At 28.7% G+C, this 13,694-nt stretch overlaps 2 protein-coding genes across 2 annotated transcripts; one reads left to right on the forward strand and one right to left on the reverse strand.

Moving 5' to 3' along the window:
* Window positions 1-80: 80 nt before the first annotated feature.
* Phum_PHUM353000 (uncharacterized protein) lies at window positions 81-3,173 on the reverse strand (the record flags this gene model as incomplete). Its single annotated transcript, XM_002427865.1, has 9 exons — window positions 81-121; window positions 302-613; window positions 942-1,156; window positions 1,225-1,381; window positions 1,461-1,729; window positions 1,876-2,051; window positions 2,225-2,349; window positions 2,553-2,812; window positions 3,160-3,173. The coding sequence occupies 9 exons, from the start codon at window positions 3,171-3,173 to the stop codon at window positions 81-83; spliced, it is 1,569 nt and encodes a 522-aa protein (XP_002427910.1).
* A 3,194-nt stretch (window positions 3,174-6,367) lies between these two features.
* Phum_PHUM353010 (Centromeric protein E, putative) lies at window positions 6,368-13,635 on the forward strand (the record flags this gene model as incomplete). The annotated part of the gene is made up of 6 exons (XM_002427866.1): window positions 6,368-6,497; window positions 6,590-6,674; window positions 6,746-6,883; window positions 6,972-12,982; window positions 13,066-13,244; window positions 13,324-13,635. 6 exons carry the CDS (start codon window positions 6,368-6,370, stop codon window positions 13,633-13,635), a joined length of 6,855 nt encoding a protein of 2,284 aa, XP_002427911.1.
* Window positions 13,636-13,694: the final 59 nt, after the last annotated feature.

A 13,694-nucleotide genomic window follows, 5' to 3' on the forward strand; every position in this document is an offset into this window, starting at 1 on the left:
AAAATGAATAAGGTTAATATTTATTCGATTATTTTTCTAGAAAAAACTTTTTTTTTTTTTTCCGAACTACTTCCGGTGATTCAATTTGGTTCGGTTGTAATTTTTTCATCGGCATTACTTTCTGTCAGTTCATCATCGTCTTCTTCATTTTCGCTTTCTTCGGATTCTTCTCCAAATTCATATTCTTCTAAATAATCATCATCTTCTAGTTCGTCTTCTTCCGATTCTTCTTCCATTTCGTCTTCCTCCTCGAATTCACTTTCACCATCTTTTTCAATAATTTTTGCTCGTGCAGGTTCACCGTAGAGTTCCTTTTGTATAATTTTATCTTTGTCGACCGTTGTACCTCCTGGCACGATCGGAGATGGTTTTTCTTCCTGTTTCGATTTCTGTTTACCCTTTTTATCCTTCTTTCCTTTTACTTTGGGCGGAGGAGGAGGTTCACTCGAAGGAAATATCGTCAAATATTTATTTCTCATTGATACGACGTCAACTTGTTTTACTTTCGGAATTAAAAATTGATTCATTATTTCATCAATGAGTGGTTTTGCAACTTTAGCTTTGAAAGATTTAACTTTTGCCATAAATTCTTTTTCTCCTAATGGTTCATCTCCTAAATTCCACATTAAGTGTCTAAAAAATTAATTTAAATAAATTTTTAAAAAAAAATTTTCCATCGAACAAAAAAAAATTTTTTTTTTTTTTTTTTTCAATACCCAAAATCTCTTTTTCTCTTCTTTTTCTTAGGTTTTGCAGCTTCATATTGTGCTCTCCTGAAAAGAATCATTTGAAAATCCGGATCTGGAATTACATAATTTGAATATATTCCTCCAATTTTAACATTTAAATTTCTATCTGCTGAAATTTTTATCAACATCTAAAGTAGAAAAAAATTTAAAAAAGTAAAAAAATATTTTGCCACAAAAAAAATTAGAAACAACTTCGCACAAAAACTTTATAATTAACCTCATTAAAGGATTTATTAACCCAAATTTCATCTAAATCAAGATTTTCTAATGTTTCACAGTTTTTAACACCGGTCAAAAGTATTTCTGCATCTTCTGGAGATATTGGATTTCTACTTAATATTAATTCTTTTAAACTTTGCGATAAGGATAAACCAATTTTTATTTTCACAATTGCAAGACCATCAAATCTAAAAATCATTTAAAATTATTTTCTACATTTAACAAAACAACAAAAAAATTATTATTATCAATTCACCTATTATCGCTCAAATCTAAACATTCAATCGTTGAATTTCTTTTTAAAAAACTTCCGATTTGAGTACCAACATCTTCACCATTTAAACCGTTCCAGGCGAAATTTAATTTTTTTATCGATTTATTTTCCACCATGGCTTTGAAAAATTGTTTCACGGCTATAACCGGCGAATGAAAATAATGAAAAATTTTTTTTGTAGCAGCGGAGGGGGGAACTCGACAAACTACAAAACTCACCAGAAGGTTCGAAAATATTATTATAACAAAGATTTAAATCGATGAGTGCATCGTTTACTTTCAAAGCCAACGATAAATCAATGGCTGCTTGTTCACTCAAATTATTATAAGACAAATCTAAATATTCTATAGAATTATTACGTATTAAAACTTCGGCAAGTAATTTCGCACCGTAATCTTCGATGTAACATTTCGATAAATTTAAATATACCAACAAATAATTATAAGGTAAAAAATCCATTAAAGGTTTTAAACCTTCGCTGCTGATTCTAAATAAAAAAAATTATTATTACTATAATAAACTTAAAGGATATTTATTATTATTATTAATAATTATTCGAAAAAAACTAATGTAAAATAAAAAATAATCTAAAGGTAGTAGTAGACAATATATAAGTGATACTGCTCCACCAACCTACATCCAGCAAGATCTAGGTAACTAATTGTTTCATTGATACCCAAAACACGTCCTAAATAAAAACAATCGGCTTTAGTTAATTCATTACACTTCATTTCAATTTTTTCCACACTCGTGTTAACTTCCAAGGCCAAACACATGCTTTTCATACTTTTACTGTCCATGCCACGATACTATAACAACAACAACAACAACAAAATAAAACATTATATTAAATTTATATAGAATAATCGAGAGAGAGAGAGGCATTGATTAAAATGAAATTATCATTAATTATTATAAGGATTTCATTTAAATTAAAACCTGAGAAAAAAAATGTAATAATAATAAAGAAAGTGGATCTTACGCTTAAATCTATTGCCTTTGTACTGAGTTCCTTAAGGAGTTTAACAATGGGAGCAACATATAATAGTCTACAAACTTGTAAATATCGTTTTATCGATTTGTTTGTTTTATCAACGGGAAAAGGAACTGGAAAAAAATAACAAATATGTATGCATATAACGTTTTTTCCACAAACAAACAAACAAACTCACAAATAGTATTTCTGAGTCAAAAAACTTATTATGTTTAGTAATTTAAAATTAAAATTATTATTTAAATATATTCAAAAACGATTATTGTTTAAATGTCAAAAAGAGGAAGAAGAAGAAAAGAAAAAGAGGTATACTAACAAAAATCGTCCTTAGGTGCTTTTTTAATTATTTTCACATCGCATAATTCTTCAAATTCATAAGTTTCATCATTCCATTGAAAAGTAATCGGTTCTAAAATTGTTGAATCAGTTGAAAGAACATTCGAGGGTCTATCTTCATCTTCATCATCCTCCATTTCCATTTCGCCAAATTCTTCTTCATCTTCGTCAACGCATTCGTCGTCGTCGTCGAAACAAAAAACTTCGACGACTTCTTTTTTTTTCCTTTTATAACATTTCCTAGGTTTCTTTTTAATTTTCGTCTCTTCCTCTTCTTCATCATCTTCATCTTCATCTTCGAAAAGATTTCCTTCTCCTCCGTCAAAATAATTATCATAGTATTCTCCATCGAATTCACCGTAATAATCATAATAATCATCTTCACCCTCTTCTCCATCTTCTTCTTCATCTTCTTCTTCTTCTTCTACGTCTGATGAAATATTACTATCTGTTTCATCGTATTCACGTTTGTCATTTTTTTTGATTTTCGTCTTTTTAAAGCCAACGCTAAATAAAAAATTTTCTTTTTAAAATAAATTATTTTATTATTATTATTATTATTATTAAATCAATTATAAATAACAAACCTCGATTTTTCCATAATTTTTACAAAAAATTTGATTTATTATTCTCTCTCTCTCTCTTTCTCTCTTTACTTCATAGTTTTTCTCGTGTTAAAAATTTTCAACAATTTAATTTTTTTCATGTTTTCTTTTTTTTTTGTTAGACAACAAAAATTAACACTAAAAAATCCGAAATATGTACCTGAAAAAAAATTTTTAAGAGGAAGAGAAGAAGAAAAAAAAAAAGTGTGAAATTTAAAAAACACAAAATTCATTAGAACTTTTAAAAAAAAATCGTTAATTAGGGTTAATTGATGTTTTTTTTTTTTTTAAATTTTTTTTGGCGCCATATTTAAATTGAATACAATTTCCTACTACTATCGTCAAATTTTAGAACTAATAATAATAATAATAATTATTATATGATTGCAAGGTAAACACAAACTTTAACTATTCGGATAAGATAAATATTGTTTTATTTTATGAATAAAAGGAGGATTTTTTTTTTAAAAAAAAATATTCATGTATGAAAAAATTAACAGTTTGTATTGTGTGCACACAATAAAACGGTGAATTGTAAATTTTTTTATAAAAAAAAAAATAAAAAAATTTTTTTTTTTTTCAAATATGGATGAAAATATAAGTGTCAAGTGTTACGGTATAAAAATTTTTGAATTTTTTAAAAAATGGTGTGCTTACATAATATTTCAATATGAATTAATAACGTGTGTTTGTATGTTTGAACCATGGGAAAGACATTTTATTAGTATCCTTTTTCAACATTTTTTGTATTTTTTTTTTTTTTTTTCAGGTGAAATTAACATTAAAAACCAAAAAAAAAAAAAAAATTCTTTTTAACTGTATACATACTAAAATTTCTGCTTGATAAAATTTTTAAAAACTTTTGATATTATTATTATTTTTAACTCAAATTATACCTTTTCATTATTAACTAATTAATTAAATTCAAACTTATAAATATGTTTCTAGTTTACAAAATATTATTATTATTATTAGGATAAAATCTTTGTCATTACATAAAAATTTCAAATAGTTAATGTTTAGTAAAAAAAAAAAAAAAATTATACAAATATAATTTGGCAGGAAGTTATGTATACATAAGATAAAAAAAAAACTAAAAAGTTATGTACATATATATTTTTTTAAATCACTCATGGAATAAATATTAAATTAATGGGTGTTAATTTATTTATTCTCTTTTTTTTTTTGCTATTGTTTTTTTTTAACTATGCTAGTATCTGTTTTCATTTAAATCTAAGCATTTTTCACCATTAACTAACTATATACATGACATAATTTTTTTTTTTTGTTTTGTTTTAAAAATTAAAAATTTTTTATTAATTTATTTTAAAATTCAATGTGATTTCTACCAGTGCAAAAAAAAAAAAAAAAAAATTTTCCTTGACTTATTAATTAATCAGATGGCCTGGTTTTTACATTATTTAGCATCCTCCTTTATTTTTTCCTAGTTTTATTACCTAAATGTATCATATTTTTCATTAATTTTTGTGGTCCATATACAGAAACTATTGAATCACCTGATTGATATTGTGAAAAATGTTTTTTTTTAATTCCTTACTTCCAAAAAAAAGACCAAATGAGTTATACATATTGAAATAACAGTTTTAAATAACAATGTTTGAAGTGTAAAAATTATGTACATGTTATTTTTTTACATAAAAATTTTTTAATTCAGTTTATTATAAATAATAGTAACTCATGCTTTATTAAAATTTTAAGACAAAACATTTTTACTGTGTTAATATTTACAATTGTACATATATATTTTTTTTTAATTTAAAAATGTATTAATAACCACATGTGTGAATATTTTATGTATAATAATATGTATTTGTCTTGTTGTTTTTATTTAAGATTATTATTAAGTATTTTAATAAGTATTTAATAAAAACAAATTGTATCAGTTATTTAATTTGGGAGGTGATATAACATCAATGTTTAAAAAAAAAGTAAATGTTTATATACAAACAGTGTTTATTAATGTGTTTTTTTTTTAAATACTAAGTAAATAAGATTTTATTAATTATTTTTGTTGTTATTGCCTGATATTTATTGTTTTATATTCTAAGAATAAAATTATTGTTAATTAAACTCTTTGTCAAATGAAATTTTTGTGTGAATATGTTTTCCCATATAAATGACATTTTATTCATATTTACCAAAAGACTATATAAAAATAATATTATTACATTAAAAATTGTTAATTGATTTTATATGTTATGAGTTTTTACCATTTTGTTATTGACATTTTATAAATATTTAATAGTTTTTGTAATAAAGCAATGAAAATGTATTTTGTTAAACATATTAAATAAGTTGTTTTCATTAAAATTATGTAATACTATAATATAAAACTATAAACTTACCTCTGATAAATCCAATGTAATTCTTTTAACATCAAAACGTTTTTACAAAAAATTTTTATTAAATAAATAATAGATTATTTGAATTTTTATACAAAAATTATTACATATTGACACTAATCTTATGTCGGTATTTTCAAAATAGTGGAACCATTGTAAAAATGGCGCTTTGTAGTTTACGTATTTCCGGTATCGACATAATTTTTGTAGGAATCCAAGGTGGTTTAAAACGTTTAAAAATAATCAAATAATAAATAAATGAATGTTTTTAATAAATAATTTTTTTTATTTTTATTAAATAAAACTTTAATTCTTTTAATTAATTCACAAATATTTAAAAATACCTTTTTTAAATAATAACTATTGTATTGGCGGGAGAAACAATGTGGCAACGTTGCAAAGCACCATTTTTAGACTCGCCAATAGAACGAAAGCATTTTTTAACGGAAAAAAATGGAAGAGGATTACACTAACGAAAATTTGGTGAGTTATATAAATCTTATTTTTTTTCTTTCAACTAATATGTTTTTTTATATTCTAATAATAATTTTTAAAAATGCTTATTCACACATATATTTACATAGTTTTTAATCTTAAATCGCCTAAATTTTATTGAGATAAAATACTTTTCACATACATGGTATGTTATTTATATAAGAATAGCAGGTTTATGCAGAGCAATAAAATTTTAATTATTGTTTTAAATTACTAATTGAATTCAATTTCCATTTTGTAGAGATTTTTATTATTGAATACTTTAATTGAATAATTGTCGATAAAAAATAAATTTTTTATATGTAATTAATAACTTATAGGTTCGTTCACCAATGGTGTTTCATGTCTTTGAAGCCAATAAGTTTTCTAAAATAAATAATCAGCTAAGTATTCCAGATACAATACCGGAACAATCTGGAGAATTAAGTTTAAGTAGTTCAAAATTGAATGATATTAAAAATGGTAATTAAAAATTTCTTTCGATTTTATTTCAAGAATTTTTAAAAGTATTCCTGTGAATCTAATTGTTATCGATTTGATTATTTTAATTTTAGATTCTGATTCATGCAAAAAAAGTGATGGCAATAACAGTGTAGAAGATATTGAAACCAATAAGAGTAATGAATCCCTAAATGCTAGGTAGGCCTCATAATATTAATTAGTCATTTATTAACCTTTTTATTCATCTAATGATTTTGTTTGTTTTCCAGTACCATTATTCCTCTTGAAAGTTCATTTTTGCAAGATTGCGAACATAGGCTTTTAGATTTAAGTTGTAGCGATGAAGAAAAAAGTTTTAAAATAATGAATAATAGTTTAGAAAATAGTGTGTTAAAAGTCATTTCAAGGTAATTCTCGTTTAATATTATGAGTGTTTGTTATTTTTATCTTAGTATTTTTTATTTCCATATCTAACCCATTATTAAAATTTTCCAGTAAATTAGGTTTAAATAATGTTACAATATCTACTCCTCCGAGTGAATTAAGGAAACAAATAAGTATACTGAGAGATGAAATGGCAGAAAGTCATGAATTTCACGATTTGGAAATGAAAATATTAGAAGAAAAAGATTCTGAAAATTATGTTCAATTAATTGAAAAATATTCTGCATTATTAGACCTTTATACATCGTTGAAGAAAGAGTATGAAGATTATAGAAGCGAGCAAGAAAAAGTAAGAGATGAACTCCAAGATAAAACAGCAAATTGCCTACAGAATTTATGTTCTCAGATTGAAGCATCGGACAGTAGTTTCACATTTAATGACATCAGTTTTACTTCCCTAAACAATGATGTTAAAAGCTCTACAATTTTAGAAAACATAAGTGAAAATGAAATATCAGTTGCCAACAGTACCTTGCTAACGACTAACGATCCATTGGCTATAAGTAAAATTGATGTTTTTAAAACTCCTTTAACAACGCCGAAAAGAAGCGTAAAAAAAAAATTACTTCAAAGTTTAAGTTCCGTAAAATTAAAATCATTAACGAAGGATAACATTAGCTTTAATATGAGCAAAGGGGATGACTTGGCATATTTTAATGTTGAACAAAATAACAAAATTACCAACTTGCAAACCATGCTTCAAGCGAGAATTCTTCAAGTCGAAGAATTGGAAAAACGTCTTTTTAAAGTTGAAGATTTATTGCCTCAATTAGAAAGTCAAAGTGACAAAATTATTTCAGATTTAAAAGATGAGAATTTACAGTTGAAAAATGATTTATCGAAAAAATCCGATCAATTAAATGATTTAACTCAAAAATTAATCACCGAGATCATCGACTTGAATCCGTCTCTCAAAGATTCACTCAATGATTATTCCGCCACGAAAATTTTATTTCTTTTCATCGAAACGATAATGGACAGTTGTAAAAATGTTCAAGGTGAAACTCTTGAAAAATGGGAAACGGAAAAATCCGAATGGAAAAAACAAAAAAAAGCCGATACTGATTTAATTGAAAATTTACAAAATCAGTCGAAAATATTGAAAAACGAAATGGCGGGTTATGAAATGGAATTGCAAAGTTGTAAAGAAGAATACGACAATCTTAAACTCAAATACAGCGAAGCCGAAACAATTATTAAAAAACAAGATGAAGAAATAAAATCACTTAAATTTTACGAATCCGACAACAGCAAAGTTCATGAAAATTTATTAAAATCTGAGGAAACAATAGCGAAACTTCAGTCAGATTTATCAGTGTTGGAAAATGAAAAAACAAATATTTTTAATAAATATCAAGAATTAGAAAGTAAATTAATTTCAATGGAATCGGAAATCAAAACAAAAGTTGATGAATTAGTAAACATTAATAACTTGTACAATGATTCCAAGTTGAAAAACGAGAGTTTTGCACAACAGTTAAAAGTGTCAGAAGAATCCACGTTAAAATTACAAAACGATTTAGATTTGATCCGAAAAGAATTGAACTGCAACGACAATAAATTTTCAGAAGAAATAACACATTTCAAAAAAGAAAACAAAGATTTGAAAAATATATTTACCGCTTTGATGGATAATAAAATAACACTTTCCGAATTCATAGCAAACAATACGGATCTCAGTGACATGGGAAATTCGGATTCCACTCAGTTTTTCGAACAATTGAAACCGATATTTAGGGATTGCTTGGAAAATGAAAGCGAGAGATTTTTGCTAATAATTATCGAAACCATATTTAGCTGTTGTAAATTCATGCAGCAAAAAATTGCTCAAGACTCCGACAGTGAAAAAAACGATTCTAAAAGTAGTGAAAATTCAAATTGCATTTTATTCAATGCGACAGAAAATCACGTCAACTTTTTGAAAAACGAAATGGATAATTGCGAAAGAGATTTGAGACATTATAAAAATTTACACGATATGTTAAAAATTGAACTTTTCGATTTCTATTCGGCAATCACTCGACAAATCGAAGAAATCGAATCTCGCCAATCGGAGACTTTTTGTAAAACTCAGCAAATAACGAGAGAATTGCAAATGAAATTATTGATTTTCGCAAAAGAAAGAATCGATTTGGAAAATAAATATAATGAATTGGAAAACAAAATGAAGGAAAAAGAAGGAGAGCTCGAGACAAATACTAATTTACTTGGCGAATTGAAAATCGAAAACGAAGAACTTAAACAATCGCTAGAAAAATTTAAAGAATCGGTAACTCTTCGGGAAATCGAATTAGATAAAATTACAAATGAATTAAATTGCACACAAAATAAATTATCGGAAGAAATTAATAGTCTGAAAAAAGAAAACGAAGAGTTTAGGAGTTTATATGCCGCATTAATTAACAAAAAAGAAATTATTACGGAATTTTTTGGTGAAAAATACAATTACGACCAAGTCTTTTCCGAATCTTTATCAGAAAGATTGAAACCATTGTCGAGCAGTTTAATTTCAGAAAAGGAAAATGAAAAATTATGCTTGGGAGTTACGGAAACTATTTTAAGCTGCTGCGAATTCATACGTGGAAAACTAAAGGAAATCAATAAAAAAGACGAGGAAAATTTACATAAGGAAAAAGCGTTGGTCGATGACTTGAACGAAAAATTAAAAGCGGAAATAGAAACTTGCAAGGAAGAATTGAGCGCCTGCAATGTCGAATTAAACGAATACAAAGAAAATTACGAATCAATGAAAATGAAATATTCCGATGTGGAAAGTGAAATCGTTGGATGTCGCGTTAATTTATCATCCGCCGAAGAAAAAATTACCGAACTGGAAAATGAGATATTGAACTTGAAGAATGTTAAAATCGAATTGGAAAACAAATGCACACAATTAGAAGATAAATTATCAATTTTACAATCGGAGCTAAATGATAAAGAAAGTAACGTGCAAAATGCAAACACGCTAGGCGTAGAGTTAAAAATGGAAAATGAAAGACTTTCTAAATTGGTTGAAAAATCAGAAGAAACGATATCGCGACTCCGAGAAGAATTGGAAACAATCAAATCCGAAGCGAAAAACAACGACAATAGATTATCAGATGACATCGGAAATTTGAGAAAAGAAAATCAAGATCTGAAAAATATTTTCACTGTTCTGCGAGATTGTAAAACTAAAATTTCCAACGCGTGCAACGAAATATTTAATTTATCTACCGCAGAAAAAATCAACAGAGATGAATTCATCGAAACGTCTCGAACAATATTCGAAGAGATTTCATCGGAAAATAAAAACAAAGACTCATTTTTGGAAATCATTGACGTTGTTTTCGACTCCTGCGAATCGATTCACAAAAATGTCACCGACCATTTAAAGAAAGAATTTGATAATTTTGAAAATCAAAAAGCATCGTATATCGATTCCGTGAAGGATTTACAAAGTCAAGTGGAAAATTTGAAAAACGATTTGGGAAATTGCGAATCGGAATTGGAAAAATGCAAAGAACAGAACGAAACATTAAAACAAAACGGATTTGAATTCGAATCGACGATTTCTAAACTGGAGAAAGAAATCGAATCTCTTAAAGTTCACGAGTCCGACAAGAGGAAAATCCAGGAAAATCTCAATCAGGCACAAGAATCGATAGCGAACCTCGAGTCTGAATTATCGGCAAAGGAAAGCGAAAAAATCGACATGGTTGATAAAATTAAAGAATTGAACGAAAAAATAAATGAATTGGAATCCGAAATAAAAATGAAAGAATCCGAAGTCGAAAAGTGGATTAAAATTCACGACGAGTTAAAAGTCCAGAACGAAAAATTGTCGAAAACTTTAGAAAATTCCGAAAAGTTCATCATCGAATTAGAAAAAGAATTGAAAGCGTCCAAAGATGAATTAACGTGGAACGATAACAAATCGTACGAAGAAATAACATTGCTCAAAAACGAAATCGAAAAAATGAAAAACACCATTTCCTCTTTGATTCGGTGGAAAACGTCCGTGGCAGAAATGGTGGCCGAATTGTCGGATATCCGCGATGTCGATTTTTCGACGTATCACGAAAAAATTAAATCGATACCTATTGAATTTTCCGAAAAAGAATTAAACGCTGAAGTTTTATCCGATTGCGTTCAAATAATTTTCAATTGTTGCGAATCTCTCAAGCTCAAACTATCTGCAGATAATGATACCCGGAGGGAAAACTACGAATCGCAGAAAAAAATCGACGACGATCTGATACAAAACTTACGAGACGAAGCGAAAAGTCTGAAAGACGAAATTAAAAATTTAGAAATAGAATTGAAACGTTGCAGCGAAGTACAAAATGATTTTCAGGTAAAATTTTCAAACGCGGAAAAAATCATTTCGAATCAGGAGGAAGAAATCAGGCTCCTTCAATTGCAAAATTCTGAACTTTCGAAAATTCGACAAGATTTGTCATCGTCCGAAAGGATCATTTCGAACTTGAAATCAGAGATGGAAGCTCTCGCGAACGAAAAAAAAGAAATCGAAAATAAGTATAACGAATCCATCCGGAAAAACGAAACGATGGCATCCGAAATCGAAAAGAAAGAAATCGAATTGAAAAATGTTAATTCATTTTACGACGAATTGAAATTGGGAAACGAAGAATTGACGAAATTGCTCAGGGATTCGGAAGGGTCCATGTCGCATCTGGAAGAACAATTGGAAATCGTTAAAAAAGAATTGTCTTCGAGCGGTGATAAATTTTCCGAAGAAATAACTCATCTCAAGAAGGAAAATTCACGTCTCAAACACGTATTCACTGTCATAGTCGATAAGAGGACGTCTCTCTCTGAATTGTTCTCGAAAGTTTTCAACATGAACGACTTGAACGATTTCGAATCGATCAAAATTTCCGACAGAATTCGTCCGATATTTAAAAATTCACTCGAAGATGCGGAAAGTGAAAAATATTTGTTAAACGTCGCGGAAACCATATTCACGTGTTGCGAATACCTCGAACGGAAAATAAGAAAAGAAAAAGAAATGGACAGGGAAATTTTCACGAAGGAAAAAAATACGTACGAAAATCTCGTGAAAGATTTGAACGTGAGATTGGAATCCGTGAATGGCGAAGTGGAAGAATCCAAAATTAAATTGAGAGAAATGGAATCGCACAAGACAAAGTGCACGGAATTGTTTGAGAAAATAAACGAAAATGAAAACGTCATTTCCCGGCAAAAGGAATTGCTGGAAAGGAAAGCGGATGATTTCGAAGAGCTCGCGAAGAAGGTGAAAATTTTAGAAGAAAATAAAAAAAATCTAACGGATATTATATTGGACGTGCAATCTTGTTTGGACATGTCCGACGACACGATCACGAAATTGACGTCTGGAAATTTCGAAAACCGGAAAATATTGAGCGAGAGCATAAACGTACACATAAAACTACAAATGGAAAATTTGAGAATCGAAAATTCAAATTTGAAAATGGGAAGCGATAACTTGAAGGAAAAAGTCAAAGAACTGAGCAAAATGATCACGGACATGTCGAATCGTCAACTTCGGGATGAGATGTCATCGTCGTCGTTGTCGACATTAAACCATTCGCTGTCGAATTCGAGAGTGTTGAGGAGCAGCAGCGGTTCGGGACGGAGCGAATTGTGTGCGAGAAGATTGGACAAATTGGAAGAAACGAATCAAAATTTAACGGAGCTCATAACGCGAATACTAACGCTCACGGATTTTCCAAACGTGGAAAAACTCAAATTCATGTCGGTGAGAGAATTTCCGAGCACGAGTAAAAAAATAATCGGACACATCGACGGACTCCTCGCGGAAATGAAAGAATTGAAAGAAACGAATGCCACTCTCGACGAAGAGTGCGAATCATACGCGGAAACGATCAAAGAAATGAAAAAGGAAGAGGTGAACGTTTGGAAAAGCAACATGGAGAAATTGGAAAAACTCGAAAGTGAAAAAACGTGTTTGAATAAAGAAAAAACGGAATTGGAAAAGGAAAGGAAAAATCTACTGGAGAAAATAACGAAGCTGGAAAACGAGTGTCAAAAACTGAGGGCAAAGACCACGTCCGATGGTGAGTCCCCCCCCCCCTATTGTTTACCCGCTACAATGTTACACTCGTACCAACTTAAATAAAATTTTTTTTTTCTTTTCCAGACGTCAATGCTTTTTCTTGCGCATGCGGTAAAGAATCGAAAAAAATTCACGATTTGAAAAGAATGATATTGATAAAAGAGCAAAAAATATTAGAGCTCCAAGATTTGGAAAGTCAAAATGCAGTTTACAATTCTCAAATTAAATATCTCGAACACGCTTTACAACAGGAAAAGAAAAAGGTGAGGCAACAGAAATGAAAACAAACAAACAAACAAAAGGAAAGATGCATAATAATTTTTTTTTGTTTGTTAATTTCAGGTCAAATTGGAAAAAGACAAAAGCGACAAACTTAGAAAAGAATTGGATGAGATGTCGTCTTCGGGAGGCGGAAATAATCAAAAGAAAAGCTCGTCGGACGACAATGAAATGTTGAACGAATTGAGAATGTGCGGATCCGTGAGCGGAGGTGGAGGAGGAGGAGGAGTCGTACAAGAATTTTTCGACAGGGAAAAAATGAGAAAACTATCCAAAGACATTGGAATACTCAAAGAATTGTGCAGAGCGAGATACGCCGAGATAAAACGTTTGGAAGCGGAAAATGCATCTCTCAAAGCATTAAAGTCAAAGTAAAAAAAACAAACAAACAAACAAACAAAACAAACGAAATGACACGTTGCACGATTTTCGAT

The sequence above is a fragment of the Pediculus humanus genome, genomic scaffold (genome assembly GCF_000006295.1).
Source record: "Pediculus humanus corporis 1103172107764 genomic scaffold, whole genome shotgun sequence".
In the NCBI taxonomy this organism is placed as follows: domain Eukaryota; kingdom Metazoa; phylum Arthropoda; class Insecta; order Psocodea; family Pediculidae; genus Pediculus; species Pediculus humanus.